This window comes from Pteropus medius, unplaced genomic scaffold (assembly GCF_902729225.1).
Source record: "Pteropus medius unplaced genomic scaffold, Ma_sr-lr_union100, whole genome shotgun sequence".
NCBI lineage: Eukaryota > Metazoa > Chordata > Mammalia > Chiroptera > Pteropodidae > Pteropus > Pteropus medius.
Genome location: NW_024342473.1, coordinates 12,994,891 through 13,018,312, shown reverse-complemented (window position 1 = coordinate 13,018,312; position 23,422 = coordinate 12,994,891). Strand labels below are relative to the sequence as shown.

The 23,422-nt window shown below is 45.7% G+C and overlaps 1 protein-coding gene across 6 annotated transcripts; it reads right to left on the bottom strand.

The window, feature by feature from the left end:
* Window positions 1–912: 912 nt before the first annotated feature.
* On the bottom strand, window positions 913–21,529 carry PARP16 (poly(ADP-ribose) polymerase family member 16). 6 transcript variants are annotated; one of them, XM_039865281.1, is made up of 7 exons: window positions 21,387–21,529; window positions 20,610–21,003; window positions 10,446–10,583; window positions 8,021–8,227; window positions 5,066–5,237; window positions 3,518–3,659; window positions 913–2,181 (listed from the first exon to the last, which is right to left on the bottom strand). In XM_039865281.1, the coding sequence occupies exons 2-7, from the start codon at window positions 20,781–20,783 to the stop codon at window positions 2,043–2,045; spliced, it is 972 nt and encodes a 323-aa protein (XP_039721215.1). In that variant the 5' UTR covers window positions 20,784–21,003; window positions 21,387–21,529; the 3' UTR covers window positions 913–2,042. The 6 variants fall into 6 exon arrangements, with proteins under 6 accessions (XP_039721215.1, XP_039721216.1, XP_039721217.1 ...); XM_039865282.1 differs by having other exon boundaries at window positions 21,495–21,510; XM_039865283.1 differs by having other exon boundaries at window positions 20,610–20,913; window positions 21,387–21,499.
* Between the last annotated feature and the right edge of the window lie 1,893 nt (window positions 21,530–23,422).

The window sequence follows — 23,422 nt, the reverse complement described above, 5'->3', positions numbered from 1 at the left end:
TTCCACTTCCTAGCCACCTAACCTTGGGCAAGCTATTTAAACTCTCTGTGACTTCAATTTCTTATCTGTCATGAGGATTAAAGAAATCAGTACCATATATACAATGGAATATTACTCAGCCATAAAAACAGATGAAATACTGTTCTGCGACAACATGGAAGGACCTCGAGATAATCATGCAAAAAGAAATAAGCCAGACGAAAAATTGAAAATCACATGACATCACTTATATATGGGATATAAACCTAAAAGCAATAAATGACCAGGACAAACAAACAGAGACTCATGGACATGGACAATAGACTAGTGGTTACCAGAGGGGAGCGGGGAGGGGGCAGGGAGACAAGGTAAACGGGGTCAAATATGTGGTGACAGAAAGAAATCTAACTATGGGAGGTGAAAACGCAGTGTAAATATATATATGCCTTACTTGTAAAGTGTACGGCTAAAACTTATTGGATTTCATTAACCAATGCCACCATAAAAACTAAATAAAAAATAAATCAGTGCCTGTAAGGCACCTAGCAGTGCTACACGTGTCACTTCCATTCTTCCAGGCCAAGTTAAAAGTCTTTGCTAAGTATTTTCCAAAATTCCTTTATAATAATACTATATAATGCCAACCTCACTCCTGAGAATGTTCATCCATCCGCCCACCTTGCCAGACTGTCCGCTCGGTGAGGACAGGGGCATCTTGATCTTGGTCCCAGCCTATTTCTGGTGCCTAGAGCACGGTAGGTGCTCATATTTGATATATCATGACTAGAAGTCCAACACCTACTAGATAACCTGGTGATATATGCTTTCCAGCAAACAGCCACCTCAAACAAGGAAAGAAAAAGATAAGATTTTTATAAAAGGGCATACACGGCAGACTCCTATGGAGGCTGAAAACAGTCAAAGGTGACCTGGTAATTAGGAAAATACCTTTATTATTTTTCAAATGTTCCAATACTCAATGTAAGAACCATGACAGCGGCTTTTTCACAACTTCACAAATTACAGAAAAATGACTTTCCTCCTTCTTTACAGAAATCTCTCCTCCCCCCATCCCCAATTCAAACAGGGGCTCCCTTATGGCTGAAATGGGGCAGGAAGGAAGCACGAAGAATATAGCAAGTAGAACTGCAGCTCTCTGGGCAGCCAGAGGCTTTTCCAGGCTGAGTCCCAAAGACCTGCGACCCCTCTGAAGGAGGCTTAGTCTATGCACATCTGTGGCACACCGAGGCAAGCCTCTGTCTCGAAGGCCAGAAGTGACAGAACACATACAGTGTGGCACTTGTGGCTGGCAGGCCACAATCAAGGCAGCTTCGTGAGAACGAGATCAGGAGGCAGGCCTGTAGCTATAATTAGCAGCTGGTAATTTTTAGAAAAAGACAACTCAAATTGCTCATTGTTAAGTTTGTATTTTCTAATCACATCTCTGACTCCTTCCTTTCTCATTCATGGTCGGGCACGGGGGTTACAGCTGTAGCAGAAGGTTGTTTGTTGATTTGAGAAAACTGAAAATGTTTTATACTCACAGACAAAGGCCGATGGAATTCAAAAACGATCCCACCGATTTTTATGAGAAACATGACTGTTCCTCTTGAGTGTCTCAAGTCAAAACAAGGCAACCGCCTAGTGATTTATCGTCCCCACTACACATTTTCCGCCTTCCAGAAGGCATCAGAGAAAGGGCCAGAGTTTGCCAGGAGCGATTGTAAACACACCACTGACAGCTTGGACACTTTGTTTTTAAATGCAGTAGGACTTTTTCCTTTGGCCCTGACAGAAAAGCCAACTCCCTAGGACTGTTTAGGAAGGAGCAGACAGGAGGGCTCCCCAAAACCTGTGAGTGAGGGACCAGTGGTCCCTGTTGGCCGGAGCATGGCTAGGAGCATCATCAAAGGCAAGCGATACATTTATGGCATATGAAAATTGTCCTGTGGTCCCCGACTGGCCCCCAGGCTCTACCTGGCTAGACATGGAGCACGGGAGATACAGAACAAGTTGTCATAAGGCACATGGTTGAGGCGGCCCCCACACCAGGCCCAGAAAGATTATCTCTTCACACGATTCCAAAAGTGCTGGAAAGCTGAGGAGTTGATGACACTCACTATGAGCAGCAGCAGCAGATACAGGGATATCATGACCGTAAACCAATGGCTGGAAAACCAGGACAGCTGGCTGGAAGCCCTGCTTAAGGGGGAAAAAAGAATGATGTTGGCAAAAAGAGAAAAACATTTTTTTGAAGTGTATGCAACAACTTCTGGCTCAAAGAAAATGCAATGATGAATTTCATCCTCTGAGTAAGCCATGAAATGAAGCTTCGTGCGTTCTCCTTTGCTCAAGAAATCTGAGGCTGTTTGCCCTGGCACCGACATGCCTTTCACCAGAACATGTTCTAAATGTACAAAGACAGCTATGCAATGAGCTCATCCTGATTTTCCCTTTTATAGCTGCTCCTCTTGAACCTTCCATACTCAGTCTTTTCTTAAGCAGGACTTTGGTATCTAGAAGAATGACTTCGCTCCAGGTGTCTGCCCAGATGGCAGCAGGTAGCAGGTTATTTAGCAAAAGTCTTTTCACTTTCAGACACATATGGATATCAATCTGTGCTGGGGAAATCCTCTTTGGCCCGCTGGGAAATGATCTAAACGGTCCAAGTGTGCACTAAAGAGACACTCCAGGAAGAAGTGGGAAGGAATGGAATTTTCAAGTACAAAAAGCCAGATGATTTTAAATCAAAGGATAATGTCCCCTAGAACCCTATACGAATACCCCAAACTTGAGGGGAGGGGAATTTTACTGGCTTAAATTCTAAAGCATAGAAACCATTGGTGTATACAAGCAGGAGTGAGAAGTATTAAAAGTAACCCCCTTTCCTGTCTTATCTGCTCACCTGCTACTCACCCCCATGAGAAGTTCTATCACAGACGCCAACAATGCAACAAAGTCTGAAAGTGACCACTGATCTTGGAGAACCCTGCACAGACACGCCGCCACCACACTGCTGAGATGGGATGAGGCATCCACCATGGCTCTTAGGAACCAGAAGGCCCTTTTGCTGTTGGGTTCAACACCCTCACTTTAGAGGTGAAGATGAAGTATCTCAGGTAGAGAGAAGAGCCGTTGGTAGTTCAACAGCCACCGTGGAAAGTGACCATACTGGGCTGCACACAATCCCAGCCAGAGTCCAGTCACCACCCTGCCTCTCAGCTTAACCTAATCACTGTGTTTCAGACTGAAATCAGAAGCTGAGGTGGCTGAGGGGCCTCATGTCTGGGGCAGCCAGTTTGGCTTTATTCAGTCCCTCATGTTATTTGTGTTTACAAATCTCTATCTTCTTCACTAGACTGTATAAACCTCTGAGGGCCAGGATCACATCTTATTCACCCTTATCCTTACTCCTCACTGCAACTAGCACAGTGTTTAATATACTTTATACATAGGTGAGGACTAAGGCTGGAGGAAAGGCAGTACTGATAACTAAGAATCCAACACTTTGAATGCAGCCTTTAGTTGTCCTTCTTACCTCTTGGCCTGCTTCTGTGAGTACACCAACAGGTACTTCACGCGCAGGAGCTGGTTATTGGTGACCACAAAATACTTTGGAGGGATGTCGCCCCCTTCACTGTGTTTGATTCTCGCTCTCCTGCGATCTATCTCCTTGGAATCTGAATAAAGAGAGTAAAGCACGACTTTACTGGGTGGGGGATGGGGATATAATAATAAAAGAAACAAATTATGAATATAAACAGGTCAAGCCTCCTGGTCCTAGGAGTGGAGAAGTCCCAGCAGGCTGAAGAATGGGCCTACGTGTGTATAAGAAGCACACTGAAAAACAGGAGAATCGACAAACAGGAGGAAGAAAAAAAAGATAGGAAAATAAAAGATACAAGGAAGAAAAAAAACTTGACTGAGTGGTGAAAGCAGAAGGAAGAAGCAGATTGATGTCCACACCAAAGAAATAATCTGGGATGAGGAACAGGACTTGATCTGAGACAAGTCTCTTAGCAGGCGTTTTAAATTAACTATTCTGGATTCGAGCTTCTTAGAACACATCTTCAACCCTTTGTACCAAGGCTTGTTTTAAAAAAACAAACAAAAAGAAAAGTTTTCTTTTAATAACATGAAAAGGCTTTAGCAATTAAAAAAAAAAAAAAGCCAAAGCTTTCTGTGTGACAGCAGATATTGCAAGGTTTTGTTTTGAAATCTAACGTCATGGTTTACAAACTTCCTAAGAATTATAAATGCAAATATTCATGCTGTCTGGTTTGGGAGGGTGGTGTCAGACCTGGGCCCGTTCCTCAAGATTCCAGTTGTTTTACATTAGAGGCCAGGAACAGACAGTTTTCTCAATTTTCCTTTTCTCAGTGGAACCAAACAGGCCAATTCTGGAGACTAGAATGACAGTTCTGTGACTCTTTTGCCTTTGTGGGCAAAATAGCAGGATATACAGGAAAAAAAAATCTGAGAGACATATCAGGGAAGTGGACTGAGGCAGCCAGCTAATCATCTGCTCCCTAGAGAGCCTGGGATTTACTGCCAATGGCCTCAGTCACCACTCACATCCTCCAGAGGCTGAGCACACACCAGAATACTCTGGAGGGACAGTTCTGGACACATGTCTTTAGCTTCAGTTTGGCAAATATTTACTGAATGTCAAGTACACACCAGGCTCCCCAATACCAGGTGCTCAAAAGTGAATGAAATCCAGTTCCTGTTTTCAAGGAGCCCACATTCTGGCCTCACACACTTGCTTTCATTTATCAAATCTCACCTCTTCCCCAAAGCTCTCCCTAAGCACTTGGACCCACCATGATTGCTCCTTCCTCTGAGCTGCCCTGTGGACCCCATCAGCCCCCTCACCTGGCACTCTACACACCACCTTGCAGTAAATTATATCTTTTCCAATGTGTGTTCAATAGCTGAGACTGCTCACTCTATGAGGGCAGGGCCCCTGTCCTATACTGCACTGGACCCAAGCTACCCCTTAGTGTACAAGAGATACCCCACCCAACGGCAAGAGCCTGCACACCCGGAAGCCTGCAGCCCAGGTCTGAGTCAAATGCTCACTCACCCTTCTTCTTGGTTTGGCACTTGACATCTGGATGGTCAATGACTTCACACACAGCCACGCAGCTGAGGATGGGGCCGAGGAGGCTGTGCTGCCACCCATGGCCGTGAGGGCTATAAATGAGGGCCAGGCTCAAGTCGCTGGTGAGGTAGGTCCCTTCCCCAAACAAGGATGTCTAGAATGGCAGAGCCAACAGAAGAAAAACAGGGCTGAGTGAATGAAGAATAGCACAGCAAGGCAACGTGGGTCTTCCAACAGAATTGTAAACACAAAATTTTCAAACCTTTTTTTTCCCCCAGCAAAAGATATAAGATTAAAAAATCCTATGATATCATCATAGTGTTATTACCAAATATATTCCTATCTGACGACAATTTAACTGATTGTGGATGTAGCTGACAGCCGGGCAAACCAGTAGTTTCTGTGGTCAAGGTTGAGTGATAAAAACATAGGTATAAGAGTCCAAAAAAACCTGAATTTGAATCCTGCCTATATCTCCAACAAGCTGGCAAGTCATATAAACTCTCTGGGTCTCAGTTTCTAAATTTACAAAATGGTGATAATAGTATCTCCTTTATAAGGTGATAGATGAGGATTCAATGAGGTAAAGTATATAGAGCATCGAGCAGGACAGGTGGCACATGAAAGGGGTGGGCACTCCATCACGGGCTCTTATATCATAGTATATATAGTAATTCCTGCTACATGACTGGGGGAAATGCTGCAGCACTCCCTACCCCAGAGTGTGATGGGCTTGCAGAAGCAAAGTCACACCCTTATGTACTGGGAAGGGGATCACATCTGAAGGGGGAAGTAATCTGAGTCATTACTTAGAAAAGAAATGCATCTCTCAGACCAGAAACTGTAACAGGCCTATTTGAGTTTTACTCTTTTGTGTTGGTGTTGACCAAGAAAAATGTCCAAAAATCTAGGAGGCAGCTCAGCTCCCTGGTGGTCGGTGCTAACTTGGTGCCCTCCGTGAGGAAGTTTGCCAGGTAAGAAAAAGATCTCAGGAGAAATATCTCAAGTTGAGGCTACAGCGGGCACAGCAAACACATCCTTTGTCCGAAGTAGACGTCAATAATAGACTATAATGGCCAACATAAAAATAGCGATCACAGCACTCATTTACACTAACTCATAATCCTTCTCAACACAACATTCCAGGTAGCTGCTACCAATGGATGGAATTTGACATTCAAGTTGAAATTCAATTGCTATTCTTGGGCCACAGCATAAGTATCTTAAGATGATGAGTAGACTCAAACAGCTCACTGAATAGCCTATGCTTAGGAACTGAGAAATGTCCTATTTGATGGCACTAGACTTCTACAATTCTAAGCCAGTTAAGTGAAGCTTAGGGGACATGAAACAAGTTTTGCTTGGCCTCTGGGAAGCCCCTTGCTGGGTTAAGCAGAGTTCCCATGTCTCAAAAGCTGACAGAGACCATCTCCAAGGATACTGGATATCCTCTGATCTGACCTCACATCCATTCTCCATTTATGCCTGCTATGTATACACCCTTCCCTAGACTTGAGAAAATTGAGCAAGGCTGCAGTGAACAGGGGTACACAAGAGTAGGAAACTTGCAGTATCTCTACCATGAGAACAATCTCTTACTTCGACTGGCTAGCTACTCACTGAAAACCCAGACAGAGGCCAAAAGAGCAGCCACTTTACCAAAGGACTCTGATGAGATACCACTAAACAGCAAATGCCCAGGGGCACTGAAGTGAAGATTTGGTGTACAAGCGTAATCTGCAAGCAACTTCTTCAGGCCAGCTCTGGTATGCAGCGGAGGCCTCGGATTCCAGTAGCCTGGAATAATCAGCTGAGAGCCAGTGTAAACAAGCCCGTCATCCTCAACAAAACCCAATTGCGATAATCAGCTGCAGAAGTACTGGGAAGTCCCTCCAGCCTCTGTATAAGCCACAATTTAGCAGCTGCTCTGGGAGCCAGCCCTTCAGACAAGGCAGATGCTGCCACGACTGGGGGAAAGGCTGCAGCATTCCCTACCCCAAATTCCCTTCCCATCAACCTAAAAAAGCAGTGTCCTTGGTGCTTAGTACAGAATCTTTTCCATACATGAACTGTTTTAATCCTCTCAGCGCACCAGAAGGTAGGTGATGACGTCCTATTTTACAGATGAGGATATTGAGGCTCAGAGAGTTTAAGTCAATACGCCCAGGGCCAGAGCTGCTAAGGTGGTCTTTTTGGCTCCTGTTTGTACTCTTCCTCTTACGCTTCACTAAAAGGCAAAAAAGTATCAGCAGAAAAGAGGTGGTTGTCACTGTTTGACTCTTAAAAAAGGGAAGGAGCTACTCAAGGAGGGAGGGAAAGGACCTCTCCTTGGCACGTCCCTCAAATTCTCCAAGGGCTGACTGCTGGAGTGATCCCCGGAGACATGCTTCTCAAACTTCAACATGCATATGAAGCACAGTGGAGAGCTTGTTATAGTGTGGTTTCTCATCAGGTGGCCTGGGGTGGGCCCTGAGATTCCACTTATCCAACAAGCTCCCAGGTGACATGAATGCCACTGGTCCAGAGACCATGCTGAGCAGTAAGAGTTGGCCACACACTGGGATCACCTGGTGAGCTTTTAAAGCTTGCTGCTGTCTGGGCCCCACTCTCAGAGATTCTGACTTAACTAGTGTGGGATGCAGCCAGGCATTGGAATTTTTAAAAGCTACCCAAGTGATTCTAAATGTGCAGCCAAGGCTGAGAACCATCTTTAAATCAATGCTTTTCAAACTGTAATTGGTATAGGAATCACCTGGAGATCTTGTTAAAATGCAGATTCTGATTCAGAAAGTCCAGGGTAGGCCCAGGATTCCGCATTTTCACAGGCTCTCGGGTGATGCTGCTGGTTTACAGGCCACACTTTGTGCAGCAAGGCCCCTCCTCATCCCCCACCAGCTCTGACCCCATTCCCAAAATGTCAGCAGGCTTAGGCCCCACCTTGTTCAGGTGGCAGTGCAGGCCATTGTGGATGATGGAATGGAAGTTTTCTAGGCGGCTCCCATGGAAGGCGTAGATTAGGTCTCGTTCTCCTTTGGTCTCATAAAATTTGGCATTTGCAGGATCGGAATATTCTATTTCAAACAGGAAGTCCGGCACAGGGACAGGAGTGTGAGAGGCACCAGTCAGCTTTTGGATCTTTTCAAACTTAAAAACATGAAGGGAGTTGCAATTTTATTTAGGAAATTGGTAAATGTGCTGCCAAAATGGCCTCCTAAAGCCTTGGGCTTAAGTCCTATGGACTCTGCTATGGACTCTGCTCCTGAGAACAACTGGTTTCATGAGAATAATGACATCAATTTATAAATAAGCTCAGAGGTTATAGCTCAAGACTGTTTTCCTCTAAATGTTTATCCCTACAATAGACTGAGAAGCATTGCTCCTTCGAACTGGACCACTTCTAATTTTCATAACACTTTCACATCTATCTCCTATATTCCATCTTCACAATAATCTCAGGCGATGTGATAAATGGCAAAAAATGGCCACACATTTTCTTCTCACCCCTCTACAATGTGGAATTTGAAGGTAAAATTCCACCAAGATTCCATGGAATCTATGGAATCTTGAATCTGGCTTGGCCGATGGGACCTTGGTAAACATATGGCCAACAGAGACTTGAAAAAAGGTTGCCCTTCCTTGTCTGCTGCTAGGAACCCTTCACCCTTCACTCTTCACTGTCATGTGAGTAAGCCTTGCTAGCCTTCAGGAGGATGAAAGCCTCATAAAGGCAGGCCCCAATCATAGTGGCCATCCCAGCTGAAGACCCAGATATGGAAATGAGGCTACCTTAGATCATCCAGCACCAGGCAAGCTGTCTCCACTCAGAATAACCACCCAACCAACCCACAGAATCATAAGAAGCAATCAGTGTTGTTTTAAGCCACTAGGTTTTGGGATGGTTTGTTACACAGCAGAAGCTAATTAATACAGAAGGGTAAGTTCCTTCATAAGGGGTAATAATCCTCTTCATTTCATAAACAGTAAGTCATAGTCCAAACCCAGTCTGTGGCAAAGTTTTCTCTGGGTTGTGATTAAATGAGAAAAATAATGGAAATGTAACAGATATATTTATATTGCTGCAAGGTTGACACGATCTTTTCTTTAGAAAAACTGTCCTTTATTCTGAGGTCAAGATCATCCTCCTTTTTTTTTTTGTCAAAACATCTTTTTATAAAATGATGATACATTTTATAAATGGTAGACTAATGTCCTTGTTTGGGCACAATAAAAAATTGATAATCCTGGGTGCCAACATTTCATATTTTAATGGAAGTTAATTGGTCCATAATCAAAAGTAAAGGAGCCAGTGCCTTATCTACTCTACCTACAGTACCCAATACTGGTAGGCACTTGATGCCCATATAAAGAATGAACAAACCTCAATTTAACAGATGACAAAAGTGAAACCCAGAGATCATCTAGGAGTTAGCAGACCAGCCTCCACCTGAATATGGATCTCCTGACTTCCACTCCAGAGCTTTTTATAATATTTTATCATCCAACATGATAGATGTCCCTAGACACCAGAATCCAAGATACTAAATTCTGTGCCACTTAAGGAGGATTTCTGTCTTTATCAGGAGCTTATAAAATTGAATGCTCTTGAATTCAAATTGATTAATTAAGAACAGTATGGATAAACCCCCGCTGCCGCTCAGAGGAAAGAACACCAGCTTGGGGATCTGCTATCCCCCACTCTGGTCCTTGTGACCCCAGCCTGTCCCTGAGAGATCCAGCCTGGCAAGGGACACCAAATTATGGAATGTCTGGTCTATGCCAAAACCTAGACTGGAAGTGACCCATTCTATCACAGGTCTCCTCTGAGGTAACTATTAATATCCTCAATTTACAAATGGGGAAAAGGAGACTCAACTATGGATGGAAGTGGGATTTGAACCCAGAGCTTGAAATGTTCCATTACTTTGGGCTCTGCCTGTTTCCTAACAACTGGGTTAGGCCAATGGTTTTTGAGGTATCCTTATCAGGATTACTACCTGGGTGCTTGTGATACCCAAAATTTACTGAGCTCTTGGCATGTGCCCTTAGGCATTGTTCTAAGTGTGAAAATTCATTCAACTCTCACAGCCATTTCCCTGATGGAAGCATACTATTTGCATCCTCATTTTTATAGATGAGGAAACTGAGGTACTGAAATGCACCAAGAAACCTGCTCAAGGTCACACAGCTAGCAGGAGGGAGAACAGAATTCAGCACTGCGACTTCACAAGTTCCTGGGCCAAACTCCAGACACAGAACCAGAATCTCTGGGGGCAAGGTGCAGAAATCTGCATTTGCAACAAGCTGCCCAGGTCACTCTGGTACACAAGGAGGTCCCTGGGATCCTACAGAACCAAAGTCTCACCTCTGCCTTCCCTGCACTGTGGACCTTCAGCACCTTTGAGGATAAAATCCAGCTCACCAGGTCCCAAGCCCGTTTGTCTTTGTCTCCGGAGGACAAGAGAAGTTCTTTCAGGTTAGGTAACTTGCTGGTATCTGCAAGCTGAAGTGAGGAAAACCTCCATTAGCAAAGATCCTGGATAAAATGAGAACCAGGGGCCCTCTAGTGGTAGGGCACATGATTTGCGCTTTTCTGACTTTCCTAAAAGGAAGAACATGCACATGTCTACCATCCCCTTTCCAAATAATACCCAACTTCTAACCCTCCAAACAATAAAAAGTTGTTTTGTAACTAATTTGGTACAAAACCTGACTGGAGATAATGTGAGTTTCCTTTCATATTTATCCCATATCATGTTACTACTGATGCATTTTGCTGCAGGAATATTAATGTCTGATTATAGGATGCCACCTTGCTGGAGGTATTAACAAATACATGGTGTATACAAGGGCAGGTAAAGGGTTAACGAAGCGTAAGAAAATGATCTTCGGTTAACTTCCTGTCAGCCTGTTCCTCTGGAGACTGGATAAAGTAGTATGGTAACTACATACATAACAGGGCAACCCTGTTTATGGTAAAAATGATCCAGAATGGTAAGTTGCATCTGGACTAGGAGAAACTGCAGGCAGGGAATCCATGGTTGGGGGTCTCCCTGAGTGCGGTGACTTTTTGTGAGGACCCTGGACCCTGGCAGCTATTTCTATGGTGTTTTTATGAGAGAGACCAGCCTCTGTAAAACATGGGGCTTCATGAGGCCAGAGCAGTTCCTGTACCCACCCGACGTGAATCTCCTGTCCTTACATGTGCGCTGTCCCTCTTGGGGGCTAAGACCAGCTTCTGGACCTCTTGTGGACTGCGGCAATGACTTCTACAGAAATGGATTGCCCTGCGGCAAGCTGTGATCCATCCTAGGGCCTTCTGATTTAGGCTGATGCCCGTGTGGCCTGCGACTGGCATCTGAGTTGGTCAGCTCAGTTGTGTCATTGCACCACATTACCACCTTTGCAAAATCGGGCAGAATCTGAATTCTGAAACACATCTGGTGCCAGGATTTCTGTCTGATAAGGGACTAATAGGAGCTACAAGGTATCTATAGCTTTTGCTCAGAAATTATGACTAGAAGCCCAATCCCTCCAGCATGGCGTTTAAAACACCACTGTACACCGGGGCTGTCTGTGAATATGCTTTGGGTTGTACCACCTCCAAGCTTTGTTCACTCAGTCCCCTGGAATGCCTACTCCCTGACTTCTACCAACCCAGGCACCCCTTTTCTCCTCTACACCCCTAAAGCACTCAGACCCAATACTTTCTCCCCAGGAAAGCCAGGACTCCCAGAGCACTATCTTGTTTTTCTAATCCTCCTCTTTCCTGGATGCCAGGGAAAGAGCAGACAGATTTGGATTTAAATCCCTGCTCAAACACAGGACCTTGCTGAGCCTTGATCTCCGCTCTAATCCAGGAACCCTGCTATCTTCACTTTGGGTTGCTGGGAAGATTAAAGAAGGTAACAAAATCTCAGGGCCTGGTCTATACATGTCCATTTCTCTTCTTATTTATTTCTCCCTGAAAACACTCCCCACACGTTCCTTTACTAGGGATGTAGTTGGTACTCCATGAATATTAGTGGTTCTCTTCCATTTTTCTATAACCGCTGATGGCTGACCTTGGGGATTTTATTTAACTCCGCAGTTGAAAATAAGAAACATTTCAAGGCTGTTTTACTCCTGTCTCTATGTCCAAAGATTCAATCAATAGACTTCTACTAAAACTATCTCTACATGCCTTGTGGAGCATCAGTGAGGATCCAATTAAAAAAAAAAAAAACAACAACATGGATGTGTGGGTACGTAAATGCTCCAAAGTATTGGTACTACACAGTGGGGAGGCAGAAAGGTAAAAAAATAATTATGACTTAAACCTATTCACTGTCATGATGACGTATACAAACTACTAAGGGGACCAGGAGGGACTTCTGTTGCATAGCGGCTAGGGGAAAAGGGGGTGGTCAGTAAAGACTTTGCAGAGGAGGTTCTGTGAGACCTGGGTTTCACATGCAAAGGACAGAAGCACAAAAGCAAGTGTGTGGTAAAGGAAGTGGATGGGGACATGGTAAATCATGCAGGCTCTCCTCTCAGGCAGCCTGGGCCCAAACCTGGTCCTGTACCCAATACTAGTTGTGTGACCTAGGTGAGCTGTCTGACTTCCTGTGTCTCAGTTTCCTCAGATACAGAACTGAAATAATATTAGTAGCCACTACACGGGATCCCAGTGCAGGTTAATCAAGTTAAACAAGTACAGTGCTTAAAGTAATTGGAAGGTATTAAGTACGGCAATGCTAGTGAGACTGCCATGGTGGTTGCCATCATTGGCTGCAGGTGGCTTGGTGCAGCCTAGAGTGTGGGAGTCACCAGGAGGAACAGAAGTAGGTGATGAGATCATCCTGTGACGGGCCTTAGACACCTGCCTTGGAGTCTCTGGACTTTGTTCTATAGGCAATATGGAGCCCCTGAGGGTACCTACAGGTATGTTCCAAATGGTGTACCTTCAGGTGGCCGCCCACATGGCCTGCTGGCTGCACAACCCAAAGGACACCCTCCAGCAGCCTGTGGCCTCCTCAGTCCTCCTTTTCTACTCCTGATCTACATTTGTTATCCCAGCGCCAGAGCTGAGTCTTCTCTCCCACGATTACTGTGCCCATCACTCCTGTTTTCTAATCCTACCTGTGAGCCGCAGCCCTTGCCAACAATCCAGAACTGGGCACAGGGAGCCCCACAAAAGGACAGTCAGCTAAGGTAGGTCTCTTTCAGGGGCTCAGTCTCAGGAAGTAGGAGAGACCTCTCCCAGCTCCGAGCTGGAACCAGGCCTTGCCTGAGCTCCCTTGGGGACAGCCCTCTTCCAGTGCTCAGGGCCTCCCACTGCTGCCTGCCCAGACAGGGCCTTGTGTGTCCTGCCTGGCTGCCCTCTTTTGCCCCCACTCTTTGACCCCTCATCTGGCCTCCCTTATGTCTCATTTCACTTTTCGGGCTACTCTGAAAAGTAAATCTACTCCAACAAGTTAACAGGATTCTTCCTCTGGTGACTAAAACCCATCTGTATTTTAGCAGGGTCTTCTGCAGACCAGGCACACAAGTAGGGTTGCTTGATAAAATACAGTCTATCCAGTTAAATTTGAATTTCAGATAAATTTTTTAGTGTAAGTATAACCCATGCAATAAGTGGAGCATAATTACACTTTAAAAACTATTAGTTGCTTCTCTAAAATTCAAATGTAACTAGGTAGCTTCTATTTTACTTGCTAAATCTAGCAGCCCTGCCCTTAACAAGGCCCTTGGGAACCTGGTCCAGTCTCTGCCAAACAGTACCTCGGGCCACACACTTCTCACCTGCTCCCCCTATACCACTCCTCAACTGCCCTATGTCTTTCCTTATCTGTGCTTCTGCAGCTGCCCAGCATGACATTTCACTCAGTCTTCATGGCCAGCCTAAAGCCACCTCCCCTGTCCCTGACCATCCATGACCCCTGTACTCCCCTGTGCTCTATGCAGAATCCTATGTTGGTACTTAACTCTCTGGAGCCACCTCACATCTGGCTGGGACAAACGCTTCCTGAGGGCCAACTCCATCTTATGTATCCGGGAGCCCCAGCAGCCAGCCTACAACTTGGCACAAATTTCAGAACAAGAAAGTAATGGCTACTATTAAGGCTTTATCATGTGCCAGGCACTGGGCTAAAAGCTGTGCAGCCAGCAGCTCATTTTATCCTCACAACAGCCTATTTTAAAGGGGAAGAAACTGAGGCTTGGAGGGGTTAAGCACCTTGCCTAGGGTCATGCAGCTCTTCAGTGGCAGGGATATGAAGCCAGGCAGCCTGACTCCAGGGTCTGTCTCTGTGATTCTCTCCTACCAAATCAATGGAGAAATTTATAATGGACGATTTCAGCCCAAAGGAGCAATTGCAGCAGAACTTCAAGAGGCTGCTTGGGAAGCCAATCAAGTATGTTTCTGGAGTTTCCCACCCACCCTCCCACATCCCAAAATACAACCAAGACAGCTACTGGTTGTGCCTAAGCCCTCCCAAAGGAAGGGAAAAAGATATATGTCATGTGCAATATGCAGCGGGGTCAGGAAAGAGAATACCCTCCAACCAGACGAGAGTTAAGAACCACAGCTCATGACAGTGGAAAGCATTTACGAACAACTGTATTAAGGGGCATTAAGTGTTCAGAGGGAAGGAAGGCATTTCTGAGGGTTGGGGAGAAGGCAGAGAGGTTTTAGGGAGCAGGTAGGATGGGAGTGAGATGTGGAGGGACAGGGAGGATCTGAAAGGCAGAGAGAGAGCAGGAGTTTCGCAGAGAGGCAGTGAACAGAGCCTGTCCCAAGGTGTTCCCAGAGTCAAATGGGAACCCCAGAGCCAGACAGGTGATGAAAATGAGGAGGGAGTCTAAGAAAGCATGTGAAAACTGCACTTAGCTAGAGACCCCTGGCCTAGCAAAGGGCCCAGCTACCAAACCCCAATTCCAGGTGATTTCTGCCCAAGAGTGACTTCGATTCAGGCTGCAGAGCCTCAGATTTTTATTTATTTATTTATTTTTAAGAAATCAGCAAGCTTCAATTTTTACTTTCCCAACTTCTAAAAGTTTAGAGGAAAAAAACCTGTCACATTTTTGCAGCCTCTGCTCTAGGGAAAAATGATCCAGCTGGATAAGTGGCTGGGGGAGCCTGGGCAAGGCCTGAATGGTGGGCAGTGCTGGGTGGTCATAGGAGTTTAAGAAAGGAAGTCTCTCAAGAAAGAGGTGGTTTGGGTGACTCAGAGGTCAAGGGCAGAGAACTGGTAGGGGATGAGCAGAGGAGAAAGAAGACTGATAACCCTGGAGGGAGACAACTCAACCTCCTTGCTGAGTCAAGCAGTAACAGGACAGCCCAGTGGACGCTTTGCAACCACCAACATCACAATCTCCTGGGGATGAGGCCCAGGAATCTGAAAACGGAAGTTGTCGCAGGTGACTCTTATCACCAGGAAAAGGTAGGGACACTCGGGTTTAGATGTTAAGCAATGTTGTCCTGGAAGGGCTGGCAGCAGGAAAGGAACGACATCTGAAAAATATCCTTGTCTAGGAAGACACCAGAAGTCATAATTACTAGACGTGGGCAGACAGGCTGGAAGGAAATGAACCAAAGGTATAGCAAAAGTCACCAGCCTCAGGACCAGACAAATAGAGTGATACCTGGAACAGTGGGGTGGGAGGGATAAGTGGAGATGATTAGCTACCAAGATGAAGGCTGGAAAGTGGACACTGCAGTTACATACAGGTACACCTGGCTTTGCACAAACCTAAGGTATGAAAATCCAGAGTCATCAAAATAGATTGGGGGTGGGAGTCTACAATCTAGAATTCTTCACAAAAGGAGTCATCATGGGGACACTTTAAAGGAGTGATTCTCCATCCTGGCTTCATGCCAACAACACCTGGGAGCTGGAGGGTGGTCTGCCACCAGTATGTATAGTGATTAGCTGATGTTGACAGAGATAATAGAACCTACATCACTGAGTTGTTAGAAAGATTAAGTGAGTTCCATGTAGAAACAGCCCAGAACAGTACTTATCAAGTAGTAAGGGTTATTAGTATTGTATAAGTGTTAGATACTGCTCACCAATCTAAGGAAGGGCCTGTATTTCTAGCGTGGTTGGAATGGGCGGAGGTGGTTTGTACTGGGTCCTCCACATCACCATTCCATAGGTTGAAGAATCTTTCTAGCCACATATCCACTGACAGCCACATCACATTATATCTGTCTATATCTGTATATTTATATATCTGTACATTTACCCCACCCCCACTCTTCAGAAACCATCTTTGAGAGTAGGGAAATAAAAAGGTAATCTGAGAGACTGAGAATGTTGACTTGAGATATCAAGTATGTACCTAAATGGACAATTATTGACTATCATTTCTTCACTACTGGCAGGTTGGTGCTCATGAAAATGACCAAATCAATAGGAAAAACTTAAAAAACATATTTTCTACAAATAAGTAAAAAAAAAAAAAAAAAATCCCAATGCCCAGGCTCCACCTCAGATCAATTAAATCAGAATCTCTAGGGGTGAAGCCCACAGAGCAGGTGTTAAAGCTTCCCAGGTGATTCCAATGTGAATCCAGGCTGAGAATCTTGTAAAGAATGATCTCCTCAGTAAATGTTAATATTCAATTTCTAATCTGGAAATAAGCATCAGAAGCCTTCTTTAAAAAGGTCTGCTAGCCTTTGAGCCAGTAATTTCACCTTTTGGAATTTATAGCAGGAAAATAACTAGAGATATAAACAACGATTAATGTAGAACGATGTTTATCACAGTATTATTTGTGAGAGCAAATTTAAAATACTGTGAAGGAAACAGGAAGGACTCCTAAGTGCTGGGGGGTGAGGGCACAGAGTAAGATGAGGTTCCAGCTGTGTCTTAAAGGATGAGGGAGAGTTTGCCTAGGAAACAAGGCGGATAGCAATGTGGAGGGCAGGCCTGCCCCAGGGTTAGGACACAGAGGAGCTTATTCATATTTTTAACCCAGACAGTCTAGCTTGTCTGTAGAGTGCAAGCCAGAGACCAGAACCAGGAGAGCCAATTAAGGCAGTTCAGGCTCTGAAATAGTAGATGGGAAGAGGGCGGGCTAGATGCAGATCTTGATCGGGTAGGTCTGGTGTGGGGCCTGGTAGTCTACATTTCTAAAGATCTCCCACGTGATGATGATGCTGGTCCTCAAACCCACTTGGAATAGTGAGGGGCTGGAATTAATACAAAGGAGCTATTTTCACCCCCCAGCCTAATGGAGAACCAGAGCATGGGGTTTCCTAGGGGAAAAATAAAACCTGAAGTTTGAGGGCCAATGGTCAAGGGTACAGGACATCCCAAGAATGCTACAGATTCTGACTTAATAAGCCCTTGTCCCAAGGAACAAGGCAGAAGCCCTCAGCCTAGACAATCAGCACATACCCACTATCATTCCTCAAATATCTGAGAAGTACCTCCCAGGCCAGGCACCGGGAATACAAAGAACTCCCAGTGTAAAATTGTAGAGCTGACTCACAATAGAAATATCCTCAAAACAAGGCACCTAAGAGATGATTTGGGACTTTGGGAGCTGTGACAGAATGAAACCAGAGCCGTGAGCTTGGCTGAGCAGGGGGTATTCTCAGGGAAGCAATCATCAATAAAGTAATTCAAGCCAGAGCTTGAATTTTTAGAAACTGCAACAGATGTGTTATAGGTGTGTAATGACACCTTGTAGTAGGGGGTAAATTAATTTAAAATGGCTGAAAATGATAAACTACTCCACATTACTTCCAAGTGCTTTTAGCTCAGCCAATGAAAATGAGAGAATTTTTAACAGCTCCATACTTTCTTTAGGTAACCACAAAATGATCCAGAAGGACAAGTCCAGACCTCATTTCCTTTACTTTCAAAGTGAATCACTGAGTCACATACAGGTCCAGATGCCAAGTTCTTTGCTTTTTCATTTCTTCTGTAACTCATGTAAACGTGTGGCAAAACGAAACCTAAAGTGTGTTTATCTAAGAACGGTGCATGCTCCCACAGGTGGTGCCAAGCGCTGCCTGGTGAGTGGCCTTCTCCTGGGAAACTGCTCATTAAAGCCATGCCTACAGACAGCCAAGAATTTGTATGGCCTGGGCTAGTTTCCTTAACAATGGTACCATATAAGGAATATGGCAATAGAATGGGATAGTAAGAATCTGTTTTTCCAGTGGCCCTTGAAAGAAAGGGTGCATTACAGAACCAGCACAATGAACCCCATGTGAAGGACAGCCTGTCTTTATAGCAGAAGTGGCTATTTGGGGCTACCTCATGCTCTCCTAAAGGATAATAGGTATGGGATAAAGGGTGTACCCCGAACTGAGAGCACTGATGCCTTTGGGGAGGAATGCAGGATAGCCTGAGCTCTATCAAAGGCACTTTTACTTGATTGATATCACTTGAATTTTTTATAACAAGAATATATTCAAACCTTACTTGCATAATTAAAAATAAATTTTTAAAAAGCATGAACAAATCAAAACAATGCAAGCTCTCGTTGCATTTATCCCATATGCATCAAACAAACCTGATTCTGTTTGCCAAGACCTTCCGGCAGGAAGAGAACGTACTGAGCATTCCAGCCCATTTGGATGTTTCTTAGTAAAAATTAATGAAGTGCATTGTAGGGTACCGTTTTGATAAGTTTGGTCCCTCAGACCCCAATCTCTCCTTCTGAACAGATCCCTTCTGAAACCACAGGGGTCTTTCAGAAATGCATCCTAGATGGCACCAATGCCTTCCCTTGCCCAGGGATAAAATCTATACATCTTTGCAAGACATGCCCAGCTGTGCATGCTCTGGTTGACCTCATCTTTTCCTGTTCCCCACAACACCCACACGAAAATACAGACTTGTCCTCAGTGAGCTCCTGGCTTTCCACCCATTCCACTATTCCTCCTAGAATACCAGTTTCCTTCTCGCTGCTCCTTGAAATCCTCCATGTCCCCTAGGGGCTCAGCATGGCATCAGCCACCACCCCTGGTTCACGTTCCCTGATCTCAGCCAAGGGCTAGGGTCTCTGCCTTAGGTTTCACATTGTATACAGGCATACCTCATTTTACTGTGCGTCACAGATGTTGCATTTTTTTTTTACAAACTGAAGGTAGGACCCTCCGCCAGCAAAAAGATTACAACTTGCTTTATTATTGAAACCAAACCCACGATATCTCCAAGGTATGACTGTATAGGGCTTACCCCACAGTACAGCTAGTGAGCACACTGTTAACTTCCCCTTGGGTCTTTAATTCTGTATCCTCAGCACAGCAGGCGCTCCATTAATATCTATTGACAAACTGAAGGAAGTTTCATCTCCAAGGCTCTAATGTCACAAATTTACAGAATTGAACATCTGAATTTGCAGAATCATAAGGGAAGTCAGTTGGCTTATCTTTCTCTGATCTTCCACTCCCTGTATGTTGAAACACCTGTGCACCGTGGTCTAGGCCTGAAATGCCCTCAACACATCCCTAGCCTGGTCTGCAATGGACCAGGTGAGAGCCAAGAGGCTGGACCTTACTCCAGCTTCCTGGGAGTAAGAGCAAAGAGGGAACCCAATACTGACCACCTCATCAGAGATAATTCTAAAAATCTCCTTTAATCTGCCAATGTGGTTCATAACTATTGATTTTTTAATGTTGAACTCATTTTGCATTTCTGGGATAAACCCAACCTGTTGATGAGAAATTATTCTCTGTATACATTGCTAGATTCAGGACCCTAATATTTTATAGAAGATTTCTACATTTATACTCATGAGTAACACTGGCCTATAATTTTCTTGTTTCATCCTTACCAGATTTAGGATCAGGATTATATTAGCCTCTTTTTCAATATTCTAGAAGAATATTGAAATTGGAGTAACTTATTCCCTCAGTGATTGATAGAACTCACCAAGGAAACCAACTAAGCCCAGAGTTTTCTGAGTGAAAATCTTTAAATGTCTTTAATGACTGTAGACTATTTCTGTTTTCTAGTTCTTATAAAATTTTGAAACTAGATAATTCCAAACATTTGGATTACAAAGATAACTGCTATCTGGAATGCTGCCCCTGAGGTGAACTCTGCAAGAAATTAAGTGCCTTGTGAATCATCAGAAATAACAGCTCACATGTGTACTATATGTTACAATTTATAAGAGTGTTGCCCATATATTACCTCACTATGAAGATCAGGTCTGAGTGGCTTTAGTTACTTTTGGTGTTGATTATTTACAAAGGGATGGGTAACTTCCTATTTGGCAGAGTCAGCTGATTTAGATCAACACCCTATTGCTGGCCTCGCTAGGAAATCTTGGGGGAGGCCTATGCAACTATTGAATTCCTCATTTCACTCCTGGGAGTCACTTGTCATTGACAAAAGGAAGCAGCCACAAAGTGCTTTGGGAGTGTTGACATTAGGTGTGGGGAGTGTTCTTAGCTCAGAAACCTTCACCAAGGCCCGGCAGGGAACAGAAAGTCTAAGGGCTGGCATTTTTATAACAGGGGTTCCACAGGCCACCTGGCTTGGGACTCTGTGGACAGCACCGGGAAAAAAAGCGCACTCACCAGGGCCTCAAAGTCCTTGCAGTCACCACGAGCATAGGACGCGGGAAAGGGTCGCAGCACGGAGTCACGCTTGTAGCTCTGCAGGGCCGAGGCAAAGAGGCTGCACCGGAGGTCGGCTGCCAGCTCGTCGCGGGCCACAGCCTCCCTGAGAGCCGACCTTCCTGTGGGTTGCATCCTGGGTCGCGGTGCGTTGCCGAGGGAGACGCGCCGGTTCAGGGGCTAGGGCCGAGCCTGCGGTCAGCGTAGGGCTGGCCCCAGGGACAAAGGGCCAGAGGGGGCCGGGGTCCCCAGACTTGAGGTCGAGCTAGGCAGAGGGATGAGATGACAGGGGTGAGAACATGCTCACAAGGTCTTCTGCAGGGGGCCTGGGCGGAAGGCTCGCTTCCCCGGCAGACTGGAGGGTGAAGGGGAGAAAGGACTGCGGGTCAGGGCGGAGGGTTGGGCCTGGGGATAATGGGGCCGCGCGGGTGGGGGTAGTCCCAGGCCTGAGGGAGGGGCTATGACATGGGATGAGAGGACAACGGCGGGAACGTGCTGACACGTGCCCTCTGCAGGGGCCCGGGGCGGTAGGCACCCCCGGGGGGACCGCAGACAGCACACTGCCCGCGCGCAAGGCGGCGGCGGCGCCGCCCGTGCCTTCCTGCCCCGCCTCCGGCCCGGCGCGGCCGAAGCCCCGGCGCTCCGCCGGCTGTCCTCCGCGCCGCCTGCGTTTCGCCAGCCGTGCACGTCCGCTCTCCGTGTCCTGCCTGCCAGAGAAGGTCGCGCGCCCCAGCCTACCTCCCCTCCCGGCGCCGCGTTCCTCACGTTGCTCCGCGCTCCTCCCAGCCAAATCGAGGGCTCGCCCCTTCCCGCGCCCGACCCTATTCGAGTGCAGGTTGTGCCCACCTATCAGAACGCGAATGGTCTGCAGCTGCTAGGTGTGCGGGCGGGCGGGGCGGAGTCGCCTTCGCCCCTGCGTGTCAGTCTCACAGAAGAACCGAGTAGAAACTGACCCAGGCGCCGCTCTGACCTGCCCTTGGACTTGCCTTTGTCCCAGCTGCGCCAGTTGAAACTGCTTGTCTTGCCTAGGGAATCGATACTACCTTTGCATCCCTCTTGAATTGTTTCCCTCGAAACTGGCAGCGCAGGAGCCATTTAACACCCAGGGAAACTGAGTCTCAGAGGGCTGCAGTGCTCGCCCGAGGTCCCACAGCCAGACCCACTGAATCTGAGATTTACACTCTGATCTGAAAACCAAAAGACCGTTCCTCGCTTTTCAGCCTCCAGAATTCTCTGCATCGCTTAAGTCTCTGGCCTCTCAGACTAGGCCTGCCAAGATCTTCCTTTGGGGCCCTCTGTGAAAGGGAGCCTGGGGAGGCAAGTAATGGGGGTGGGCAGAGAGGACATTGACCTAACTGTGGAAGGAAGGACTAGGCTCCCATCCTTTCTTCCAGCTCACGATCTCATTAGAGAAAACCCTACAGGTGAGCCTCATGGTCATGTGGAAATCTAAGCACAGGCCATTGCTAATTCCTAGACCAAGAAGCCCCTTAAAACGCTGCCTACAGCCCCACAACCCAGCATCCTCTGAGAGAGGAACTTTCCCTCCTTCCAAATCCAGGCTGAACGGGGCCCCGGGCTCAGAGGAGAAGTGGTCCATGCCATTGGATTGTATATAAGACTTTGGGAGGAAGAGCAAGACTGGACCCCCAGGCACTTCAAGACTTCCAAGGCCAGGCAGTGAGTGCTGGCTGCTCCCAGAAGCCAGTGTCAGACCTCCGGATGCTCTGAGACCCAGACTGGTCCAGAAGCACTAAAAAGTGTCTGACCACCTTATAGCCTCAGACAAGGCCCCTAGTTTCCCCGAAGTCCTATGCGCATCATGGGATCCAGAAACTCTAACACGGCTGCAGAAGCTCAGGCCTAGAAAGGCAGAGCCTGCAGCAGTTGTCAGGAAACCTGGGAACCATCACTCATTCCACCTCTTCCTCACTGTGGGCACTTAGACAAAAGCCTGGTTCTTGGCCTCAAGAATTGTTGGATGAATACATGAAAGTTGCTTCTTTGAAGCATACTAATAACATGTTAATGATAGCGGCACCTGGGTGTGGGATATATGGGAACTCTGCACTATCTGCACAATTTTTCTGTAAATTTAAAACTTCTTTTAAAAATCTATTTTAAATACATTATTGCCAAATCGAGTTTAGGCTATGAATATAGGAATGATATATCATAGAAAATCTGTGAATATAATTTTCCACAATGTTAAAGAGAAAACCACAGGCCCAAAATGACATCATTTGTGCTAAAAGCCCAGGATACCAAAACTGGATTTAATACCTAAACTAACTGCAGTTTCAGCCTTTCCAAGGAGTGGAATTTTAAACCTATCAGTTTGAAATTTCCTGATCCACATGAGTGAAGCAATCTGCCTGATAAAACTCCCTGTTCTCTCCTAAGAGAAGTTGTCTTTGCCTCAAATAACTTTAACTTCTTAGTCCCACTCTCTTTCTACCTATACAAACCTTCTATTTTGTACAACCCCTCGAGTGTCCTTCTAGTTGCTAGATGGGATGCTGCCCAATTCATGAATTGCTTAATTAATTAGATCTTCAGATTTACTCTGTTTTGTTTTTTAACAACGTTAATAGGTAAAAAGGGAAAATTGATGATTGTCTTAAGATCTACATATACTATTAAAAAAAAAATCAAAGCAAACTAAGAATAGAATGGAATTAGCTTAATCAAAAGAGTTTCTACCAGAAATCATTTAAGGCCCAGGGCAAAATGAAGATGCAGGGCCTGTATTCAAAAATTATTAAGAATTTCAT

Coding starts and splice junctions, on each gene's coding strand:
- PARP16 (XM_039865281.1), bottom strand. CDS start 20,783: ATGCAACCCACAGGAAGGTCGGCTCTCAGGGAGGCTGTGGCCCGCGAC. Junction 5,238..8,020: donor TGCACTGCCACCTGAACAAG/GTGGGGCCTAAG, acceptor CTGCCATTCTAG/ACATCCTTGTTTGGGGAAGG. Junction 2,182..3,517: donor TCACAGAAGCAGGCCAAGAG/GTAAGAAGGACA, acceptor TTCCCCCTTAAG/CAGGGCTTCCAGCCAGCTGT.